Here is a 23,800-nt window from a genome sequence, read left to right as displayed (position 1 = left end):
CCGCTGCTCTCTCTCTCCTTCTAGTTGATGGCCCAAACCAACCGGTTTTGCGGCTCTTCCTAGATGGCCTAGGACCAGACTGGTTCTGAGGCTCTACCTAGATGGCCTGGGACCAGACCGGTTCCGAGGCTCACCCCAGATGACCTGGATCAGACCAACCCGGTGCACCAGCCAGTGCTTCAGCCAGCTGTGCCTCAGTTGTCCCTCCACAACAGAATACCAATAGTCAACTTGACAGCATGCACCCAATCAAGTCCTCGACAACAACCTATAAGTAATTATTTAATTGTATAAACAAATAGAAATCTAGATTTAAATTGCTTAATTATTTTTGGTTTGTAAACTGAATAAATTTCTGTAAATATAGTTGCTGGTTTCCTTTCCTATGCTGTCATGTTCGTCTCTGTCGTGCCCTACTTCATTTTGGTTCTTTTGAATTAGTCGCACGTAACACTAGGAACCAGACAAACGGTATTATGTCCTGTTTAATTGTACAAGCTGAAAGGTTTTTAAACAGTAACAAAAATGCGAGGCCAGTCTATTTTAGTGTTGGCATAGAGGACGGCGTTACGTGCACGTGTAGTTGCGATGGACATCGCACGTTATACGTGCATTTGTTCGAGAAAAACAAAGTAAGAGTATAAAAAGACGCGTTGCTGCACCACTTTTGGAGCCAGATCTTGACCAGAAACGGGAGACATTTTTGGCCTATAACGCTTCTTTGTTTTCTAATTTAAGCCGTGTTGTACGTAATTCTGGAACTAAGACCAATTTTTTTTTCTGTGGTAATGACGTATTATTGCTAAGCATACAGAAGGGTAAACCTTCGAGCGAAAGAAATTCTCGTAACTGAATTTTCTTCCTGCCTTGACTAAGTTTCGTTTACAATAAAGCTCAGTTATGATTATGACAAATCTCGTTTTGAAGGCAGAGTAAATACCAGTAGGTTTACTTACCATCACTTATCACATCCACGTAAGACTTAATGAGCATATCATGCTCAGGAAACACGTGACACCAGTATCTGGTGTCATCATACTGAATGCAATTATTAAGGAGAAGAGAAGCCTCTAAGGTGATGGTGTAGCAGGCTTTGTCTCCAAGATCTGACATCATCTTAGAACCTTCTGGTAGTGTGAGCCTGCCAATGACTGTAGTAGTCTGTTTGGCTGGTGTGCCAAATGACCAGATTATAGTTGTACCACCTTGAATTTTAGTAGCGTAGGATTTTCACGAGAATTATCGCCACGAAAAAGTTAAACTTATGCTGCGATAAAGAGGACTTAAACATGGGGCAAACACTTTACGTATGAATGCCATCTACACAAATTTAAGCATTTTGAATAAGACACTTTGCAAAACAGTTTCTAACTGTCATACACCTTTGGCATAACAGCGCATAAATGTTCGAGATAAGTTTGCAGTTAGTAGTTGTATGAAGTTTGCCTGTATTTTTAAGTTGAATCGTTTAGTCGTGAAAATTAATTTAAATCTAATATTCTGACAAAGTTTGGAATGAGCCGCAGTCCAAAAAGTACTCTGAAATGAGATAACGACTGAATGTTTAACACTTTATCAGGGGAAATATTAAGTAAAAATATATGTAAACATCAGCTGTTTCTACTATTGAAGTGGAACACCAAAAATGCCAGCTGAACACATATGCCTATGGAAACCAAATTACGTACAGATTTGACTTTATTTCAGTAGAGGGACCATGCAAAACGGCTAATTTACTACAGCCCTGGAAACTGCATCTTTGTGCTTCATTTATTGTACTAGCGATTTTGGTTTTGCTATTTTAGTCTGCTTTAAAAGAACACTTTTTGTTTTGTGCTAAGATCAATGCCAGTGTGCACATTCATAAGCAAGACTGTGACGTCATCCCAGACACTAAACTTCAATGTTGAATTTATTTTGTGTACAAAATATTTTAAAAGTGCTGTTCAATACACTTCACTGCATAAGAAAATATATTGACTTAGCACTTAAGGAACACAAAGGCAAATTTCCAAAATGAGTGTTTTGGGGATAATTTCAATGAAAAATCATTGTCCCAAGAATTGTCAAGCTTGGTAGGAAAGTTCCGTGTAAAACCCAAACAGGTGGACCGTGCGAAAGTTCCAGAAGCTCCTGTCTGACTTTTCAGTTCAAGGCTTTTTTGTTGTCCCTTTAACCCTAACGTTTTCCCTCAAACCATGCAGTCTGTCTGTGACACTGATAATGATTATGAATATTAAAAACCTTAACAGGGAGATTGTGCTCATGTAAAGGATAGGGTGTTTCCTATTCAAAACTACTAGACAGTAGCTGTCGGCACCTGACAACCTGTGTGCATGCTGGATTGTAGTTCTGGTACAAAACTATTTAAATATATACAATTAAAGGTGGTGTACACCATGCGTAAAATCCCGAAAATTGGGCTACCCGAATGATCCAGAAATATCTTACTTGAAAGAAAGTGCACAACAGTCTCAATCAGTCTGTAAAATATTTCCACCCATGATGCTGTAGTGTTTAAGAAAACAAAACTTTTATTCTCTTTTATTATGATGGTCGGCCGCCCACCGTAATAGAGGTAATTTCCCTTGGCACATCACATCCTTTATAACAGGCGCCAAATCTCTTATGTATAGTAGAAAAAGTAGAAAATAAATTGGATTAGTGTGAAGTTGAATTTTATTTAAGGAAAGATTTTGTTCAACAGAAAACCTTGCGAATACAAAATCACCCCTAGATAATGGTATGATCCAATATGGCGGCCGTTTCCGAGCATGATGAATTTCTTCAACTTTATACTTATAATTATTAATGACTCAACAATGAATGCAGTTTTAGACTTTCATCGACGTGTGAACTGACATGAAAGTGTCGTAATAAACACAATCGCGCGCGCACGTGCATTACCATACAGTAGGCCCACTTGTTTCGATGTCACGCACACGAGTCGACTGCTGTGTTCCTGGATGAAGTTTTTCCACGAATCAGCAATGCTACATTGTCGAGGAGGCTCATTACTTCAAGGTAAATTCACTATATAAGCTTAGCCGGTGAAAGCTGCCCCTTTTTCAAGGGAATGAGAACATGCCATGCTTGTTTCTCACCCTGGCCCGCGGACGGTGTTCGCTTGTACTACAAACGCCCTTTAATCCATAGATTTTATGCAAGATAAACTACAATACCTTCGATTTACGCTTTGAAAATGCCGTACTGTTTTTCTCGATTGAACAAATCAGTTAACTCAAACACAAAACAAGTGAGTGGAATGTAATTGGGGTGGATATTACACACCGTAATCAGCCAGTCTTGTAAAATTACAAATGGTGTACACCATCTTTATAAAGAGATTATGCTATATTGCTGTAAAACTTGTGCTGAAAGCATTTTGTGCGTAGGCTCTTATGATAGTAGCATGGACTGCTTTTGTTAACCGAAAATGAGCAGTTCCAGTGTATGTATAACTTTAAAAAGGCAGTTGCAATTATTTTTTTCTACAAACTTTCAAATATGCACTGTTTGTGTCTACGTTAAATTTATTAACAACTGAGAAGCTATCTGATAAGTTATTTTAATGCCTCTTGGGTTTTTATGCCATTGCGTATTTCCATACTCCTTCACAAAACTGCACTGTAAGAATGTTGGTCAGTCTTGGGTTGATATTTTGCCAAATGTTGGTTAAAATATCAACTTAGCAACCTTTGGGCAAATTCTTCCCAATGTTTGGTCAATGTTTGACCAACAGTGAGGTAGCTTTAACCAGGGTTGGGCAAATAAGAAATGCCAACACTGTTTTGACCAATTTTTTGACAGTGTGTAATGTCATCTCACAAAAAAGCCTGAGTGTTGCATTGGTTTGTGTACAAACAGTCCTAGGTTTTCTGTAGACAATCCTGAACTCTGGGTTCACAATTTGAACGGACACACGTATGCGCACAACCATGTCTTCCCTAGATGACTGTACAGCAATAGCGCAGTTATCTGGGAAAGAAAGGGTAATTTTATTGTTTAAAAACATGCGGTTTTCAATGCATTTAACAAAACAGGGATGTAAAAAAGTTTTCATACATTGAGGAACACAAAGTTGGAGGAAAATCTTAATCTCAGAAAATTCATCGCAGCAACACTTTAATTAACTGTAGGGTTACATTTTAAGAAAACAATCGATAAACAAGCCTACTTGAATATTAAGTCAAGAGAATACTTGCCTGTCCCTTGGATGTCGATGTAACAGTTATTCAGCGTGTTGTTGGGGAAAAACACGTGACACCAAAACCTCTGGTTACCGTTCACTTTGGTCGGTGAATAAACGATTAACGAAGCCTTGCTGCTAATGGTGTAATCAGCACGATCTTGGATCTGCAAGATAGCACCATTTGTGAAACGTGCACCAATGACTTTTGTATCTTCACTGACCCCCTCTCCCTGTGACCAGTACACTACGGATAGGCTAACGGCTGTTTGACTCAGTGGGGCACATGGACACGAAAGCGCCTGTCTACGTCCTTGGAAATTTGTAGTGAAGGATCCATCACTGGCATGCGCTGGGAAGTAGTGACCTATAGACAGTTAAAATACGAGAAGACAATTTAACGCCTTTTGCTGCTGAATCAGAGCGATGCAAACGTGGAGAACCGAGGCAAATGTTCTTTTCAACTAAAACTTTTACAAGTGTTTTTTGCTTAAACTTTCTGATAAAGTTAAATATTAATGCTGAGTAAAACATTGTGACGGTTTTACTCATTGTTGCTCCATGCCCACAAATTTCCATATTGGCCAGGTAATAGACAACCTATCGGATATATTAAATAATTATATAAAGTATTAAGATATTAAATGTAAACGCTTTCACTCAATGCGTATGTTTATAACTTTTGACTGCCACTACAACTACTGCATGGGTTTAGATAATTATGATTGCAAGGTGGTTGCTGTAGGGACAGCTTTGGGGAGTCAGGTTAACGTAGTGATACTTTTCTCACCTTTCGTATGTCTGAATTGGGTTTGAATCCTTCATAGTTTGGTGGTTGATTAGGATTTTGCCCTATCCGATTCTATTGATTTTCCATGTCATTTCAAAAAAACAAGGTCATTCGAGTGTGGGAGTCGCCGTATGGCATCACTGAGAGGGCAGACCTCGCTCGCGCTACCATGACCGTTTGTCATGTCACCACCCACCAACAGAGGGCGCTCTGTAATATAAACCTGACATACTTGATTATACAGTGACATGAGAATTGAGTACATGTATAGCCTACGTGTTCTCTATCAATAGTGGGCCAGATATCAGTGATGGTGCCAACGGTAAACCCTGTGAACCATTCAAACACAGTGCTGAATTAGAGTAATTCTTATGTGAAATTGCACCAGAAAATCCAGAGATTCGTTACAATTTTGTGCACGTGAACCACGGACTGACAACTCATTACACGTTCGCACAAGCAAAACCACCGTCCTGAGGTGACCAGAACTGCCGTGCTACGCCTCGGTGAGCTGTGTCCACTTCATCGTAAGTAGTATAGATCAGCAATAAGAGCACCACAAGTGTAATTCAACTACCATGGAAGAGAACACCAGCTTGAACCCGGGACATATTCAAACAACAATGATTGTGCACTCTGCCTCTCAGTACTTGCGAGACAAGTTGATCACATTTTACTATCCATGGGTATATAAGCTGATGACACTGCATATACAACCTATGAAGTCTGTCTGAGGATGAACTGAAACATAAGGATAGTTCATGCATCAGTTAACCCAAAGAGAATTTGCGTTTAGCCAGGCTGTTCGTATACAAAAAGGTTGTCCAACAAGACAACAAAATTGTTGCTTCATGCCCAGAAATGTGACTTCAAGAATAACAGTGAGCTTGAAGACCGAATCAAAGAGCACATTATAGCTGGCGCAAAGTACAATGAACTGCAAAAGAGATCCTCAGTGAAGAAAAGAACTCTCATTCTCTAACAAATACTTGAGTTGGGCCATACCCATGAAGCGTCAATCAACCACATGTATTTGCGCCAACTAGCCAAAGATCAGCTAACTGACCTTGTCATTAGCGCTGTCCGTACGTACAGGACAAAAATGTTTTAACTGCGAGGCACTTACCCTTTCCGACCAAGGGACTGCTGTCCTGCATACAATGCCACGTGACAAATGTGGTACACTGACTCACTGTTAAAGCTTTTGCCGTTCTGGCTCTACCTCCAGGAGCCAGTGAGGCCGTTCCAGATGCAGATCACGTGGCAAGCCTGCTCAACGTCGTTAAGCCCATTCCAGTGTATTTAAAGGACAGCAACGCAACGTGAAGTTGATTCTGGTTCCCAATCGGTCTGTGGTAGCCTACCAACTTTGAGGACGAGTTCGATCAGATGGTCATCAATCCAATCTTCATGTCTCACAACAGTTCCAAATCAGACACACGAGACAAGGTGTACACTTTCACTGAGGGAAAATGTGACAATAAAATGTTGGTGAGACTCCATGTGAAGGTGGACACCAACCCCCAGAGAAACACACTACCCCCTTTGCATGTACTTCTGCATGTATCCAGACAGGATTGATGTTGGGGGATGTGTACAAACCTGAGTGCACCACTTCCATCCACAGCGCTGTTTAACTGCAGGCCTACAAGAAAACAAACACCAAACAGTATGGCTAAATTTTAATTCCCAGCCGGTATGGAAACAGTGCATGGTCTACTGCAGATCTCTTCATCGTGGATCCTGATGGTCTGGCAATACTCTGTCTACCTTACTCACCGTAGCTCAAGCTTGGAACCCCCAGACTGCGCAATCAACAAACTGCAGTGTCCCCCAGTCAACTCGACAGAGGACTGGCAGCGCCAATACCCTGACCATTTTGACAGAATTGGCACCTTCCCCGACACACATAGTCCTCAAAGAAGATGCTCACCCAACCATTGGTGCTTTCACCCGTGTCTTACATGTATAAACATCAGACATGAGCTCAAAGCAGAGCCAGATAGCATGGAGTAGCAACTTGTGATAAAACGCAATAGCGTACCGTCTGACTGCACTTGGTCGGCAGCCTCGCCGTATCCAAGCGTGAAAACTGCAAATTAAGAACTTCCTTCCACCCCAGGACCTTAGCAACGCGATAAAACAAAATTCTGACCCTAGAAGAAATAACTCACAAGTTTCCTTGCTGTGGTTTCTCAGCAGGGTAGATGCGACAGACGGCTACTGATCAGCGCTACTTGACGATGAAAGCTCACTCCTCAAAACTTCCAACAGCCCCTTTGGGCGATAATGCTATTTAAGACTACTCTTCTGGCTGATAATGAGCCACTTCCGCTCCGCTTGGACCAGTTCCTTGAGTCTTGCCCAGGTGCAGTTGGAACCGCAGATGACTCCGTAGTCTTTAGTGCTAGAGAAGAAGAGTACAACAGAATTCGTCACCACCTGATGAAGGCTGCAACCAGAGTGTGAGCTGATGTTCAAAAGCTCGAAATGCGCGATCAAGACTGAGAAGATCATGTTCTTCGGCATGATCTACGACAAACATGGCGAACATCAAAGATATCAACCCACAGATAGCAAAGCTGCACTCCAAGAATTCTTTGGAATGGCGACCTACCTCAGTTCCTTCATTCCCCACCTGCTTGAACACACAACCGACTTGAGAGGGCTATTGAAGAAAGATGTCAACTTCAACTGATCTGCTTAACATCAGAGAGCACCCCAAAAGGTCAAATTTCTCATCTGTTCGCAGACAATTCTAAACTACTTCGACCCATTGAAGGAAAAAACGACCCAGGTAGACGCAATCAGCAGAGAACTTGGCACAGCCTTGACACCAGATGGAAAGCTGTGTGCGTTTGTATCAAAATCCCTCAGCCAAACGGAACAGCAATACGCAAACATTTAACGAGGGCTTCTTGCAGTTATTTTTGGCTGTGAACGTTTCCTCACCTATATCCATGCGTACAGGTTCACGGTGGAAAGCGATCATAAGCTTGAGGAGATGATGTAGCGCAAATCACTCAAGGTATCCCCCACGACTCTAGTGCATGCTTTTTCTCCTTCAGATCCAAAGGCTAACAGCCTTTCCCATCTCCCAGTGCCAGGTGACAACCACATCGACCTTGACCTCCTTTTAAAGTTAAGTTAGTCAGATTTACACAACCACGGTTGGGTATGTTGCCGGAACACACTGCTTCAGACACCACCCTCACAAATTCAGCTGAGAGTGAGAGATTTAATCACCAGTGGATGGCCAGAGCGACGTCGAAAATTACCAAAAGTTCTCCATAAGCACTGACCGCTCCGAGATGAGTTAGCAGCGGAAATGGGCTTCTCTTCAAAGGCAAATGGATCGTAATCCCGAGTACACAATAGCAGCATGTCCTTTCACAGCTGCAAGGGGGCCACCAGGGTTGTGAGAAAACCAAATAGAGAGCAAAAGACTGTCCACAGGGTTGGCATGGCAAAAGATCTTGAGGCGCTATAACAACTGACCTACCTGCCAGCAGTTTCAGCGTACACAGCCCCAAGAAAGTCCATTTCAGCATACCTCCTCCACCCGACCATGGCAAGTTATGGGTACAGACATGTTCTCCTTTTATCATGGCTGACTACTACTCAAAGTTCCCATTCACCAGAAAACTTCCTGTTCTTTGCACCTGCAATGATGCAGCTCCCAACGCCACTAAACAACAGGGAATTTCCGAATGAGGCGTCAGCGACAATGCCAGACACTACTACTCCACTCAATACAAACGTTTCTCCGATTCTTGGGGTTTAGATCATATCACTTCCTCACCCTACTACCCCGATCCAATGGATTAGGGGTAGCAGGACGAGGAATGGACCATTACTGTGTTTCATGTCACCACCCAGCAACAGAAGGCTTTCTATAATTTCTATGCAGCATGGCTGATTAAACCGTGACATGAGACCGAAGTATATTGAATGACCTCAGGGTAAGTCTTGTTGTGCATGCGATGCTAGCATACCGAACTGGCTCATTTTATTTTAGTGAAGACAAATAAACCTACACAAAATCTGAGCAACTAAAGCCGGGAAGATTATAACAAAGGTCAACTTTACATAAATGAATTCATCATGAATAGCTTACAAAATGTCCAGGTTAACTGGTCCATCCGTGTTCTGTGAAAACAATATGACTAACAATTTCATCTATAACCTAAAATAATACCCATACGTCTTACCAAAAAGTGCAAATAATTTATCATCCAATTTAGTTGTTTCTCTTTCTTTTGTGGGATATATTCTTCTTACACGAGACTTACTTACCTATGACTTGCACGTCTATCTTTTCAACCCTGTCGCCGCTGGTTTGAGGAATGACTTGGCAAATATAGCTCCCTTCGTCACTCTCCTCGACACTATTAATAACGAGACTTGAATTTGACGAGAAAGAGTATCTGGCGCTGATAGGGTCGTCTTTGACGAGTTCATTACGAAGATCACGGCTGATCAGACGAATCTTGGATGGGTCATTAATGCTGTATCCTTTGTACCAAATGACGCCGTCAAGTTCCTCTTCGGCACGGAACGACGGACAAGGAATTTGTTGCCAAACCAACCTTTGAAGATAGTTCAAAGCGCCAAAAGCATCTTGAATACTAGTTTCTAAGTGGTAAAAAAGAGGAAGAAATATTTGAAAGATTTAAGAATAGTTTGTATATTCCCAAGCTTTTAAACATGCTAAGTTTATTTCCAGTTCGATGGTTGACTGTATCAACTCTCGGGGGTTTTCTATTTGAGAATTTCTGACTTTCCTTGGCTGTTTTTTAATTGTTTTGTTTTGTTTGTTTTTTGGTTAGGTGGTTTTAATCAGCTTTAGCACACAAACAACATCTGTAACTTAACCTTTGCTCAGTGCTTTTGTCAAGCAACATATTATAACTCACAGCATCAAGGTAAATCTGGTACAATGCACAGTACACCCGAATGCTGACGAGTTTCAGTTGGGGAAATAATACAGTATCCCTTAAACGATGAAATTCATTATATTCAACGGAAAGATTCATTTGGTGCCATGTTCAGTTCCAAGCATGATCGTGGACGCAGGAAAATTGCCTATCGAATTCATTTCCAAAAGCTTGGCTGTGTGTTGCTAATCAGCGCGGAGATCCTGAGGCAGCCAATCAGAACTACGAAACTAGGATAACCAATCAGTGCTATGGGTTTGTCGCCAAATTATTATCGCGAATAGGGTGGCCAATCAGCGAAAGGGTTGGGTCTCTTCAGAGCAGTGCAGCGTTCATTGCTTCAATTCATTCTTATCACAGCTTGAAACAAGCAAGTTTACTGAGGCATAATTTCCCCCCTCCCCAACACGCCTCCCTTGATCCTTGGTTCATGCCTTAGGAAGGAGGGGTTGTCATTGTGGGAGAAGAAGGCAAACGTCCAATCTTATTAATTACAAGTATTGGCCAACATCTATACAGGTCATTATACCACTTTTGAACTTGGTGTTCCGTTTGGGCAAACAAGATCATGCCCATTATTATGGTGCACAACCGACACGTTACGCTCCCATTGCTACAAATTGAACACTGCCGACCCATACAGCTCTTTTCAAGCGATGAGGGGAAACTTCTGCACCATGCAGACAGAGCAATTTGTGACACAAATAGACTCCATTGTTTGTAATGAAGAAGGATACAATCTATCAGCGGGACTGCCATCAGGAATTTTCTTTAAACATCCAACCAAATGGGTCCTCCAAATTGCTCTATTTTGCAATGGGGTGTGTAGCCCTGAAAAAGGCAACATGCATAATAATTGCTATGAAGGGTTATTACTTTTGGAGAGCAATATCTTCCAAATTCAACAGTTACGCCACTGAAATTTGAAAGGATAATAAAAGATGAAGAAGCGAATTGAAATTTTATTTTATATGTGCTTTAAGTACCTGAAAAACGTATTAAAGGATACACCTTTGATGTCATCTCACTTGTCTGCTTATGACGTCATCATCACATGAGGTCAACTTCGTCTCAAACACTATTCTGTTTCAGCTATATGCAAGGTCTCAACTGAATCGCAAATGTACTTCAGAGGATATAGTGATGCGCCTTTAATGTCACGTGACTTGTCTGCTATGACGTCAATGTTGAATGATGTAAGTTTTTGTCAATAACACACCCCTTTCTACGCTTTGCAAAGGTTTCAACCTGATCTCACAAGTGCTTCAGGAGAACAAGTGCTTTAGTGGATGCATCTTTAATATGCCACGAAACCCCCGTCATCATGACGAATTCCTTCTAGGACCATCTGTGGATGGTTTCTACAGGTCTTCAACGTTTGAAGTCCAGCAGATTTACGAAACTGACTGAATTATCAGCTTATAAGTTTGAACGAAATCGGACATGTACTTCCAGATATATATACTACTTTAAGAGTGCGCATGTAAAGTCACGTGACGTGTAAACTGACGGGGTCATCAGCACATGAAGCCAATTGTTGTCTATAGCACTTCCTTTTCTAGTTACCTGCAAGGTTTGATTCCGAATAATGCAGGTACTTCACGAGATATGGATGACCTGACACTTTGCGAGGGGCGGAACAGTGGAACATTGAGTGAAATCCGAAAGAGCCTGGATGCTTTGCACCAGTGGGCTGAAAATAACGGATTACGTTTGAACCCGTCAAAGTTTCAGGCCATGCAGATGTAATTTGGCCGGAAAACACGCCCCGAAGTGGATGTGCATATCCTTGATCAAAAGCTTCTGGTTGTTGGCAAGGCAAAATTGTTAGGAGTGATATTTCAAAATGATTTGAAGTGGGATGAACAAATTGATGCTTTGTACTGTAAAGCAACTAGGAAACTGTTTATGCTGAGAAGACTCAAAGGAGCTGGGCTGGATTTCGAAGAACTTCTAATCATATACAAATGTTTAATTCGCTCAGTTGTGGAATATGCTATCCCCCTATTGAATGCTGGTCTTACCCAGAGGCAGGTTAGCCACGTTGAGAGAATCCAGAGACGTGCTTGCCGTTGTCATGACTCTCTCAAGGCAGTATACTTCATACTCTGAAGCCCTGAAAGTGTAGAACAACTAGGTATAGGAAAAGCCCACTCCCCTATCTTACAACTTAGGGACTACTTAATTTCCCCAAATGACAGCACAACATGAACTTTTAAATCCTGCCCTTCATATATGTTATTGTTTTATTTGTGGTTTTAAGCGATTAATTAATTTCTGTGTGTCTTATATAATGAATCTTGCCTTGTTTATGGTTTTAAGTGATTAATTAATTTTTTTGTATTTTATATAACGAGTCTTGTCTTGTCTACGGTTTTTAAGTGGGTCAGTCATTTGTGTGTGTCTTTCTTTAACCAGTCTTGTCTTGTCTACGGTTTTTAAGTGGGTCAGTCATTTGTGTGTGTCTTTCTTTAACCAGTCTTGTCTTGTCTTCGGTTTTTAAGTGGGTCAGTCATTTGTGTGTGTCTTTCTTTAACCAGTCTTGTCTTGTCTACGGTTTTTAAGTGGGTCAGTCATTTGTGTGTGTCTTTCTTTAACCAGTCTTGTCTTGTCTATGGTTTTTAAGTGGGTCAGTCATTTGTGTGTGTCTTTCTTTAACCAGTCTTGTCTTGTCTATGGTTTTTAGGTGGGTCAGTCATTTGTGTGTGTCTTTCTTTAACCAGTCTTGTCTTGTCTATGGTTTTTAAGTGGGTCAGTCATTTGTGTGTGTCTTTCTTTAACCAGTCTTGTCTTGTCTATGGTTTTTAAGTGGGTCAGTCATTTGTGTGTGTCTTTCTTTAACCAGTCTTGTCTTGTCTATGGTTTTTAAGTGGGTCAGTCATTTGTGTGTGTCTTTCTTTAACCAGTCTTGTCTTGTCTACGGTTTTTAAGTGGGTCAGTCATTTGTGTGTGTCTTTCTTTAACCAGTCTTGTCTTGTCTATGGTTTTTAAGTGGGTCAGTCATTTGTGTGTGTCTTTCTTTAACCAGTCTTGTCTTGTCTACGGTTTTTAAGTGGGTCAGTCATTTGTGTGTGTCTTTCTTTAACCAGTCTTGTCTTGTCTATGGTTTTTAAGTGGGTCAGTCATTTGTGTGTGTCTTTCTTTAACCAGTCTTGTCTTGTCTATGGTTTTTAAGTGGGTCAGACATTTGTGTGTGTCTTTCTTTAACCAGTCTTGTCTTGTCTATGGTTTTTAAGTGGGTCAGTCATTTGTGTTTGTCTTTCTTTAACCAGTCTTGTCTTGTTCATGTATTAAATGGCTACTTAATTTTGCGTGTTTTATATAGGTGTTTGATTAATTTGACCTAAATTTTGTAGATTTTTAGATTGTAAATGGTTAAACTTATGTAATTTATGATATGAATTGTAAAGATGTCGCATTTCAGTTTCTTACTTCGATGACATCTTTTGTCAATAAACCATAAACCAAATATAGTGTTTGAAGAGTGCACATTTAATGTCACGTGACTTGTCACATTATGTCGTCATCCGTGTAAGGGCAATATTCGTCTAAAAATTCTTCCAATTTAAAGATATCTGCAAAGTTTGAATTCATAGCAGACATGTATTTCACGAGCCATAGTGCTTTGAAAAGTGCACCTTTAATGTGATGTGATGACGTCATCATCACATCAGGTCAGTGTCAACTCGGCGAATGGCATGCTTTGCTGCGGCTTTTTATGATGTCTAGAGTAATATGGAGCTGCAGCTTGTGATCTGTTGCATTCTAACGTTATGCGCATGCGTGATCAGTAAGAGTCAACAAGTTATTCAAGCATATTTATGCAAAATCACAGGTTTAATATTAAACCTCAGGATACGATATGGCATTTTTAGACGACCTGCCCAAGTAAGTTCGAATGTTATCGTCTGCCACTCAGTCCGTTAGATCCTCCATCCAATGTGTTTGCTCCATTCTACAGTCGAATATTTCCAGGGTCAAAATGACGCAAGAAATGTGAATCCACGTTTGCTTTTGTGGGTCAAAAAGTAAACGTAAAGGGTAAAAATGCATCATTTCCGCGTACTTGCCATTACAACCAAAAATATTTAAGACACAGTTAAGATCAAAGTCCAGTTACTGCGGAGTTAATGTGTGCGCTGTAACCTTTTGGATCTGTTATCCCAAATTGGATGGCTAGGTAAGTTAAGAAAAGTAACAGAAATTGAAATACATTTTAGCATAAACGTAATCTAATTTTGAAAAGCTAGTTGCTTTTAAAATAAAAAAAACTGTTCTGACTGAATGGGCAACACAATATTAGTCTTACCTAAGCGTACACATTAGTGACCAGCTATGTTTCTGACCCACCAGAATTTAGGGTTTTTGCCATTAGGCTCCATGAAACTTTTCGAGGGTCGAGGAAAAAATTTCACCTTGCTTTAATGTCAAGCTAGGATTTGAAAGCATTATAAGCATTGTGTCAAATGTTAGTCAAATAGTTAGTCAATTTCAAACTAAATTTCAGTTATTTCTTTTACATAATAATAGAAGTGCACACATGTTTGATGTTCATTTTTCTTACCGATTGTCAACTGTGCTATGTTCTTTAATAGCCAAAACCGTTCATATTAATTTTCAATGAATTACCGACTCATGCATTAATTATTACAGTAGTAACAATACAATGGAATTTAGAATATAGCAAACAACTAAATAACATTGATCGATACATTTTATATTTCTGCAACTGGTAATCAATTTAAACCACCTCCGCTACTACAAAAATTGATGAAATTAAACTATTTCCTTTATATTTGTCTAATGCAATGGAAAACACGTATGCATTTTGTTGAATGATTGATTCATTTCCGTGGTTTATTACAAAAGTCACTTCTGTTTAAAAGTAAAAATGACTCTCTTGGAAATATGTTGTTTTTATTGAATAAAATGTCCATGGTGGCTCCGTACCGACATGTAATGATATCATACCACTACCCTGAGATCAAACACATTGGAACCAAATATAAAAAATTAAGAAGACTGTTGAATCTCGAATCGGAATAATGGAGTGAAATCAATGCTTTTCTTCGCCGTGTTTCAGGTACCGCTGTTCCACAAAAACCGAACATAATACAAACAGAGGTCATTGTTGCGACACAGGTGCGCCTTTACAAATATCACACGGCAGTTGACGTATCCTATTATGACATTGTTCGTAATGCAAGTAAGACGACGCTGTTTTTTCATGGTGGAAAAGTCCCCTCCGTGTACGGTTTACTCGAATATGAAGTCGGCTGTGTGCCAGAAGTCATGGTTTTCCCCAATTGGGCCATCATGAGTAATTAGGTTATTTTATAGAATTTACCAGTCTTTTACTACTTAAATTCCTGTCAAAAAGCGAAAAATACATGAAAAAAGAAGCGCAAAATGTGGGGTTGAAATTGTGCACCAGATATAGATATTGGAGGAAAAGAAACCTGCTTCCCTTAACAATTAATATTTATACGTGCACCTTTCCCTTTTGAAGCATACGCATGCTGACGAACGCAGTAGGCTGGCTACTCAAGCCGACCGCGACTACGGCTCTTTCTCAGTTCCCATCCGTTTTCGTTTTACTAGGACCTGTATTTGTCCGATTGGTTAAAAGGGCAGTGTGACAGAAGTCAAGATTCCCCTCAACTGCAAAATCATTGATGAAGAAGTGATATTTTTACCTGTTGAAAATTCTCTTCTTACTACAAACATATCATATAAGTATATAAGTATCACATGGAAAAAACACGGCTTCTATTATGGACAAATTACAAATTGTCATACTACTGAACGAGGAAAAGGAAAGTTCGCTTCACTCCACATATGTACACATCTATCTATGTATCTTTGTTTCTTTAGAGGCATCTTAGGTACACTCTGGTCAGTAAATATATTTTACTAGAAATTATATGCATCCGTGGACGTCGGCCTGACGCACGCATGCAGCTGATATTTGGCTGTTCAGTACTTGTAATTTCTTTAAATGAGCAATGTAGAACTGAGCCCAGACAGCATGCATACATGCATTTTTCGGGGGCCAAACTTTATGTAATCGCGGCAGCAATTAAGATGAGTACATTCAGAACATCAGCGAACGTGATTGCAGGATTTCTTATCAAAGTTACATGAAAAAATTTCATAGACGGACTACACATTCGAAACACGTCTACCAGTGATTTGTTTTCAGGCTTGCTACTTTGAAATGTGTGGAATAAATCACATAAAACAACGCAAAGCTGCTAACGGACACTCGGTTGTTCTCGTTAATGTAAACTTAAACATCTTTAAAATCAGAAAACAGTCTCTTTGATCCATTGGGAACTTGATTCTCCATTGAAAGGAAAATCTACTGCAGAAATGAAACATTTATGTCAAACACTACAACTGATTTTTTTTTAGCCACCTGATTTTTGTCTAAGCTTGATAAACAGGCCTAGGCCCCCTATAGGTTTAAATGAAACAACTTTGCTTGAAATTGAATATGAGTTCTCACCAAGTTTGGGCGGGCACACTTTATATTCTGCTACACAAACTCTGGCTGTAGACAGCATGATTAGGACGCCACAGCACAGCCGCGAACCCCATGATGGCATTGTGGAATTCCCAGACCTCATAACTGAAAAAAAGTTAATTTTGACAATGTCAAAGGTTGTGGCTTCGCCTCGCCCATTCTTAACACGAACCTACAGTTCCTCGTCCTTTCTCCTAGCAGATTACGTGTATCCTGTCTTCTCTAAGTCAATACACTGTCACTGCGACTTGAATACCCTGCTGCGTAGCTTTTGAGTATGCCCAAAAGTTTGGCACGACCCCGCATCCAAGTAGACCCTACCACGATGTATAAGATTTCACCACGATTGGCCACGCTTTCTAATTTTTTGAGGACGGAGTAAGATGTAATGGGCTTTTTAACAGCAAATCCAAATTATTACTGGGTGCAACACACTACAGAAAAAGGATCGTTCCTAGGTCTACCATCTTGATAATACAGACATTTCAATTAAAGACAAATATGTCTGGTTTAAAGCCTATTACTACTGGTTATTATCTCTTCTACAAATTAATAACTACGCGCAAAACAAAACCAAAACACACACCTCTACAAACAACCTCAAACCAAAAAAAATCAACAGCTCTCACCTGTCAATATGAATGGTGAAGAAAAACAAACTATCCGGCAAATATAGTAGTTACTACAACTGCAAAGCCTTAGCATAACCACCGTCCTCTCAAAGGGAAGTTGTTTGACGATTTGACTGTTTGATCTGTTGTACAACGTATTACAGCTGTGCAACCACAAAGAGCGTAAACAATGCGCGTTCGATTTAGAAACTGGAAGTCCCCATGTTGAGCAATCGGTGTTTTTTCCCTACATGAGTCTTGACGTTGCATTATGCTTTTGACCGCCCTGACGTATTCCCTGCAGATGGGTTGGTGGATGTTTGGGGGGGGGGGTTCAACCAGGCGAAACATTCAGATTATGATAATATAACAGACTCTAAATGAGAAGTCTTACAGACGGAGGCTCAAAATTTCCTTCTGGAATGACCAGTCAATCCCTGTTTATTCTCCTCCTTTCCGTAGTCCTCCTTCCACCAAACTCTCCTGACCATTTTCCGGCGACTTTTTCCCTCGTCCCAATGTTATACATTGTAAACATTAAATCCACTAATGCCGGGTAGATGTAACTAAAAACAGCACGCTGGCACCATAGACTCGGCCCCAGTCGCTGGTATTATACAATTCCGTACCACTACAATAATCATCCTGATTATATGCATTATGAACCAAACACAGCTGCGGTCAAAAAATTTGACTTACACTGGAGTGTTGCGCTAAAGTTTGTAAGATTTTGAAAACTAACATATTTTTTTCTGTAGCTTATAAGCACTACATCCCTTTTATTTACATGAACCCGTAGATACGGTACCCACCCGATTTTTCAGGTACAGAAAAGGAATTTTAAAAATCTCTCAATCTATTTCTCACGATCATATTACGGTCGTAAGAAATAGATTGAGAGATTTTTTTAGCTCTGCATTCGACACAATTGACCATGCCATCTTACTTGCTCGCTTGGAGCATCCCTACGGTTTGACTGGGTCTGTCCTTGACTGGTTTCGATCGTACCTTGCAGATCGTTCCCAAACTGAGGTTATTGGCGACTCTGAATCTGCTCCACAGCTTATGCCACGGGGTGTTCCATAGGGATCTGTATATGGTGCTCCTCTGTTCACGTTCTACACAGCCCCTATTAGTGACATCATGGCCAGACATAACGTCAACCATGTCATGTATGCTGATGACACGCAAGTGATCTTTCAGCCGACTGAAGCTGCCAGAGCCAATCACCGCCTTGAGGAGTGTGTAGGCCTAAGTGAGATCAGGGCTTGGGCTGTCACCAAGTTCAATGATGAGAAAAATGAAATCCTTCATTTCAGCTCTCGTCTTGTCGACCGTGCAAACTTGCCGCCAGTTATGATTGGCGATCTACTCGTGGATTTCTGTGACAAGGCACGTAATCTGGGTGTGGTCTTGGATGGTGATCTGCGTTTAAGGACCCATGTCGATAACATATATCGAGTGGGATGGGCATTTATCCACAAAATTGGCTCGATTCCAAGCTATCTTAATAAATCCTCGACTGAAAAATTAGTGCACGCTTTTATCACCTCGAGTATCGATGGCTGCAATGGCCTGCTCGTGGGCCTACCAACCAGTAACATACAGAGGCTGCAACGTCTGCAAAATGCAGCAGCCAGATTGGTCTGCTGTTGCAAACGGAGTGAGCGCATAACCCCAATCTTGCAATTACTTCATTGGCTTCCGGTCTCTCAGCGTATTATCTACAAAACCCTCATCCTAACATTCAAAGCAGTGCGTGGACTGGCACCATCCTACTTAGAAGAGTTGGTACATCGTTATCAACCCACTCGTCAATTGAGGTTTGCATCGCGTATGCTGCTGCAGGAGCTTCCCCCCTCCAAGGACCTCCTCGAAGAGGCAAAGCATTTGGCGCTGGCGCATTTGGCTCCCTCTCTCTGGAACAGTCTGCCTTTGTATGTCAGGGAATCAGTGACACTTGATGTTTTTAAAAGTCGGTGGAAAACTCATCTTTTTAATCAATATTTTAACTAATGATATTAATGTATAATGATAAAACAAACACAAATGTGACGGACCGACTTGAATCAAGTCTAATCTTGGAATATGTTATGAGTTTGGTAGCCATCCGAATAGTCATAATAGTTCCCACCCCGTCATGCTTGCAACCAGTATTTAAAGAGCTTGATGGGATATGAAATGGTCAGTTGTATGTAACTAGTCATATTGCTTGATTTATACATGTATGAGGCTGGATTAGCTCAATGGTTATATTTCTACAAAACTTTGACGCATTATTCTTGCGCAACGTACTTTGCCGTGGCGTACGTGCGATTCTCCCTCTCTCCGATCGACTTGTGTTGGCACATAACGTGAATTGTCGTTCTTCATCAAGCTTTCAAATTTTGTTCACTTTAATTTTGCGTTTGGGTCGTGTTGACATTGCAGCCTTGTTTTCATCAACCGTTTGACTACGCTAGCTTTTTGTCGTTGGTTGATGAGATCCAAAATAGAACATTTGGCTTCTTTTCAGTTTCGCACTTTGTAGAGAAAGTTTTGTGCATGTGTCGTGTGACCGACGACTGTTGCACGTCAGCGACCTGACGACTGTCGTGCGTATTTTGTGCAATAGATTTACTCAGATGAGAGAGGCGGGTTCGCACAATGCCCTTGGGAATTTAGTAAATTTTAATTTACAATCACCTAGAAACCTAACTTTATATTCTCAACTCTTGAGGAGTCTCATCTTCATAAACAAATACACTTCTGGTTATTGTCACACTCATACTTCAGATCTTCCTCCATGTTTATATTATAGTGTAGCCTATGCTGTCTCATAATTGTTGGATTGCATAATTAAATCTAATCTGAAATGCAATCACGGAACATCATGTTGTACTGAATACATATATTATTCTTTGATTAATCTGTGATCACTTGGCAGTTTCCTGTCCTCAATTTAAAAGTTGAGCTGACCCACTACGTCAGGGTGGTAACACCCCCACGTAACCGTGACAAAACTAACGACTTATCAGGACTTACATTACTTATACAGGACTGATGTTTTAACTACTTAAACTAACAATACAACAGACCCTCTTAAATGCTCCTAAGGCACTAGCCTGTTTTCCAAAATACCCTTTTTACACGGTGAGGTGTGCCTTAATTTGTTTTTCTCCATTTAATTTTTTATACTTCAACTTGCAATACAGGTATGTAGTTAGATAAACTCCAAAAGTCCATAAAGTCTGTTCCTGATGGTGCTCCTTGTCCAAAGATCATGTGACATAGTCCTTTAGATAGCTTGGTGGGTTCTGTTCACGTGTGCTGCGTCGTGGATTTTGTTGCTGTGTGTGTGTGTTTGTTTAGTCAGCCCGGCTGCTCTGATTGTCTGAAGCTGGGCCTTCTGACGGAAACTGCGGCTCGCAGGGTGGGAATTATCTTTCTGTGGTGCGTCTCAGGTGCTTCCGATTACGGCAAAATTCTTGACCATCCTCTGCGATCACTTTGTATGAACGCATATTGACTTGCTCCTGTACTTGTGCTTTTTCCCAAACTTTGGAATTGGCTTTTGGAAGTATGCGTACTGTGTCTCCAGGCTGGAGATGGAGTAGGGCTTTCGCATGTTTGTCGAAATACCGTTTCTGCTTGGCCTGCAGTTGTGCTTTTGTAGGCAGGTTGGTCTTGGTACGGCGTCCATAGAAACGATGAGCAGGGGAGCTGTTTAAGCCTTCTGTTGGAGTGTTCCTCCAGGCTAACAGAGCGAGGTGAATATCCCCATGACTATCCTTGGATTTGCGAATGAGCCTCTTTGCAATTTTTACCGTGCTCTCAACTTTGCCATTACTCTGTGGATACTGTGGAAAGCTGGTGACATGGGTGAACCCGTACTCATTGGTAAAGTCCGCGAACTCCTTCGAGATGAATGGTGGTCCATTATCGGAGTATACTGTGTCCGGTGTGCCATGTGCAACAAAGTGGCGTTTCAGTCTTTTAATGATAGCCTTTGCGTCTTTGCTGTGGGGCAGACTGTCAACTTCGAAATAATCAGAGAAGTAGTCAACACTGCACAGGTAGTCCATGTTGTCAACAGTGCATAGGTCTATGCTTATCTTCTGCCAGGGTCGATCTGGTGTTTATGTGAGATCAGGGGTTCGCTCTGCTGCTGTGGTTGGTATTTGTTGCAAGTTTCACAGGCTGAGATATAGTCTGTTGAGTTATGAGTCATTCCCGGCCAATAGACAAGATCTCGCGCTCTTCTTAGTGTGCCTTGTACTCCTGTATGTGCGCTGTGTAGACGCTCGCGCACTCGTGGTCTTGCTGCCTTTGGGATGACACAGCATGTACCGCGGAATATAACTCCATCTTGGTATGTCAGTTCATCGTGGATGTTGAAGAAGGGGCGTGCCTCGGCTGGCAGCTGGCCTTTGCTGTCGGGCCAGCCTGTTGCGATGAAGCCTTTGGTGGTTTGAAGGCTCGTGTCTTCTTCTGTGGCAAGCACGATCAGTTCCTGGGTTTTCGTCGAGATGGACAGATCGTCCATCAATGTGGATGCTTTCTGTCTTTGCCTCTACTGGTGAACGTTCAGTGTTCTTTAGATACGCACGAGACAATGTATTAGCGAGATACATTTCCTTGCCTTGCTTATAGCGTATGTCCACATCGTACTGTGTCAGTCGGATGAGCAAACGCTGTAGTCGCTTGGGCGCTATTGAAAGTGGTTTACGGCTTATGGACACCAGAGGCTTATGGTCTGTCCACAGCACCACTCTCCGTCCGTATGTGTACTGGTGGTTCCGCTCCAAACCAAACACTTGGGTCAACAGTTCCTTCTCTATCTGCGAATATCTCGTTTCCGCAGGCGTGAGGGCTCTACTTGAGTATGTGACTGGTTGACCTTCTTGCAGTAATACAAATCCGAAGCCTTTGTCAGATGCATCGCCTTGTCCTTCAGCCTCGACAGCAGGATAAAAGTACCTAAGAACTGGAGCAGACATGACGCACTGTTTAATGCGCTGGAATGCGTCCGTCTGTTCCTTTGTCCATGTCCATTCGACATCCTTATGTGTCAAACGTCGCAGTGGTTCGCTCATCTCTGACAAGTCAGGCAGAAACTTTGCCAGATATTTCACCATGCTGACAAAGAGTTGGATTTCCTCTACATATGTAGGAGCTTCCATGTTGCAAACTGCTTCAACTTTGTTCGGATCAGGCTCAACTCCGAACTGTGTCAAACGATGACCAATGAAAGTGACCTCGTCACTTTTGAACTCAAGCTTGTCCTTATTGAGTCTGATGTTCCTTTCCTTGCAACGGGGAGGAAATTCCTCATGTTCTGATCATGGTTGCGAATGGCCTCTTCCAGTGTCTCTCCTTGTCCTGTTATGAGTATGTCATCTGCTATGACATGTATGCCGCTTAAGCCTTCAAGGCACTGGTCCAGTTTCATCTGGAACAACTCGGGCGAAGGAGATAGACCAAATGGCAAACGGCGCCACTGGTATCTCCCCCGTGGTGTCTGAAATGTAGTGAGGCATGCCGATTTGTCATCCAGTTCGCATTGGAGAAATCCTTCCTTCAGATCAGCTTTACTGAAGACTTTGGCCTTCGCAAGTTGTGGAGGCACATCCTCTATTACTGGGAGAGGATATTAATTGTTCACGCTTTAATGCGAGGTTGAGATGTTGTGGGTCAATGCATAATCGCAGCTTACCACTGGGCTTGACCACAGTGACCATGCTTGATACCCAATCTGTCGGGCCTGTGACCTTTTCGATCACATTGCCTTCCTCCAGTCTTTGGAGCTCCGCCTTCAGCTTTGGCTTGATCGCGATTGGCACACGCCGTGGAGGCATTATCACAGGTTTCGCATCTTGGTCGACAGTCAGATGTACTTGGCCTGGCATGCGGCCAAGGCCATCAAATACATCCGTGTATTCCTGTAGTATCTCAGGTTTACTAAGTCCCATTCGCTTGTTATCCAACACGGCACGTTCAGCGTGTGTCTGCTCGACCACAGCAATATTATCATACACTACTTTGATTAGTCGCATCTGTTGAGCAGTTTTAGCCCCAAGTAGTGTATACTGAACCTGACCTTGACCAACAACAAAGTGTACCAAGTATTTCTTCCTATTCTTTGGGTTCCTCAAGTGCAGCTTGCACATTCCTTCAACTGGCATAGTTTCTTTATTGTGCATGCATAACTTGTGATTTGCTTTCTCTACAACAGTATCTTGCGGCAAGAAACGGGCGGGCATCACAGTACATGTGGCCCCAGAGTCAATTTGCACGTGTACAGGCTTAGTTACAAATGCACTCTTCTTCAGAGGATTCAGTATCCTCAACAGTATGAACTTTTCCCTTTTTCTTTGTTTTAACATGTCTAGTACCACGTGGTGCACCTTGGTTGCATTTCTGAGCAAAGTGGCTTGCTTTACCATATGTTTTATACTCCTTTCCATAGACTGGGCAATTTGCTCTACCCAATTTGTGCTTACCACCACAATACAGACACTCAATATGGTAATTCTGTGTTTTCCCTTTCTTCGCACATAAGGCATGCACTGCAGTGTCAACAGCATTGTAATCATTTGACATAGCATTCAGATGGACTTTGGAGGCTTCACTGGCTCGACACAGGTCTAGACACTTTGGCAGTGTCAGCTCCTGGAAAGGCCGGTTTTTTTGTAGCGTTATCCGCGATTCCGCAAACAATGCGGTCACGAATAAGATCATCTGCTAATTCACCAAAATCGCATGTAG

At 41.6% G+C, this 23,800-nt stretch overlaps 2 protein-coding genes across 6 annotated transcripts in view; one reads left to right on the top strand and one right to left on the bottom strand.

The window, feature by feature from the left end:
* The window catches only part of LOC110975454 (uncharacterized), a 110,106-nt gene extending 92,806 nt beyond the window's left edge, over positions 1 to 17,300 (bottom strand). Inside the window, exons 1-4 of one of the 5 annotated variants that reach the window (XM_087130197.1) lie at positions 17,072 to 17,300; positions 16,425 to 16,547; positions 9,276 to 9,614; positions 4,206 to 4,556 (exon numbers count right to left, since the gene is read on the bottom strand). In XM_087130197.1, coding sequence (XP_086986323.1) covers positions 4,206 to 4,556; positions 9,276 to 9,614; positions 16,425 to 16,547; positions 17,072 to 17,147 — 889 coding nt within the window. In that variant the 5' untranslated portion in view covers positions 17,148 to 17,300. The remainder of the gene's footprint in view (positions 1 to 4,205; positions 4,557 to 9,275; positions 9,615 to 16,424; positions 16,548 to 17,071) is intronic. The other 4 variants (XM_087130194.1, XM_087130191.1, XM_087130195.1 and 1 more) reach the window with 4 other exon arrangements.
* The window catches only part of LOC110975524 (lactadherin-like), a 74,152-nt gene that overhangs the window by 12,881 nt on the left and 37,471 nt on the right, over positions 1 to 23,800 (top strand). The gene's annotated exons all lie outside the window — the stretch shown is intronic.

Source organism: Acanthaster planci, linkage group LG20, assembly GCF_054643075.1.
Source record: "Acanthaster planci isolate LZ-2023a linkage group LG20, COTS_SCS, whole genome shotgun sequence".
Classification (NCBI taxonomy): Eukaryota; Metazoa; Echinodermata; class Asteroidea; order Valvatida; family Acanthasteridae; genus Acanthaster; species Acanthaster planci.
The sequence above is the reverse complement of the archived record's forward strand: the minus strand, read 5'-3'. Positions and strand labels throughout refer to the sequence as shown.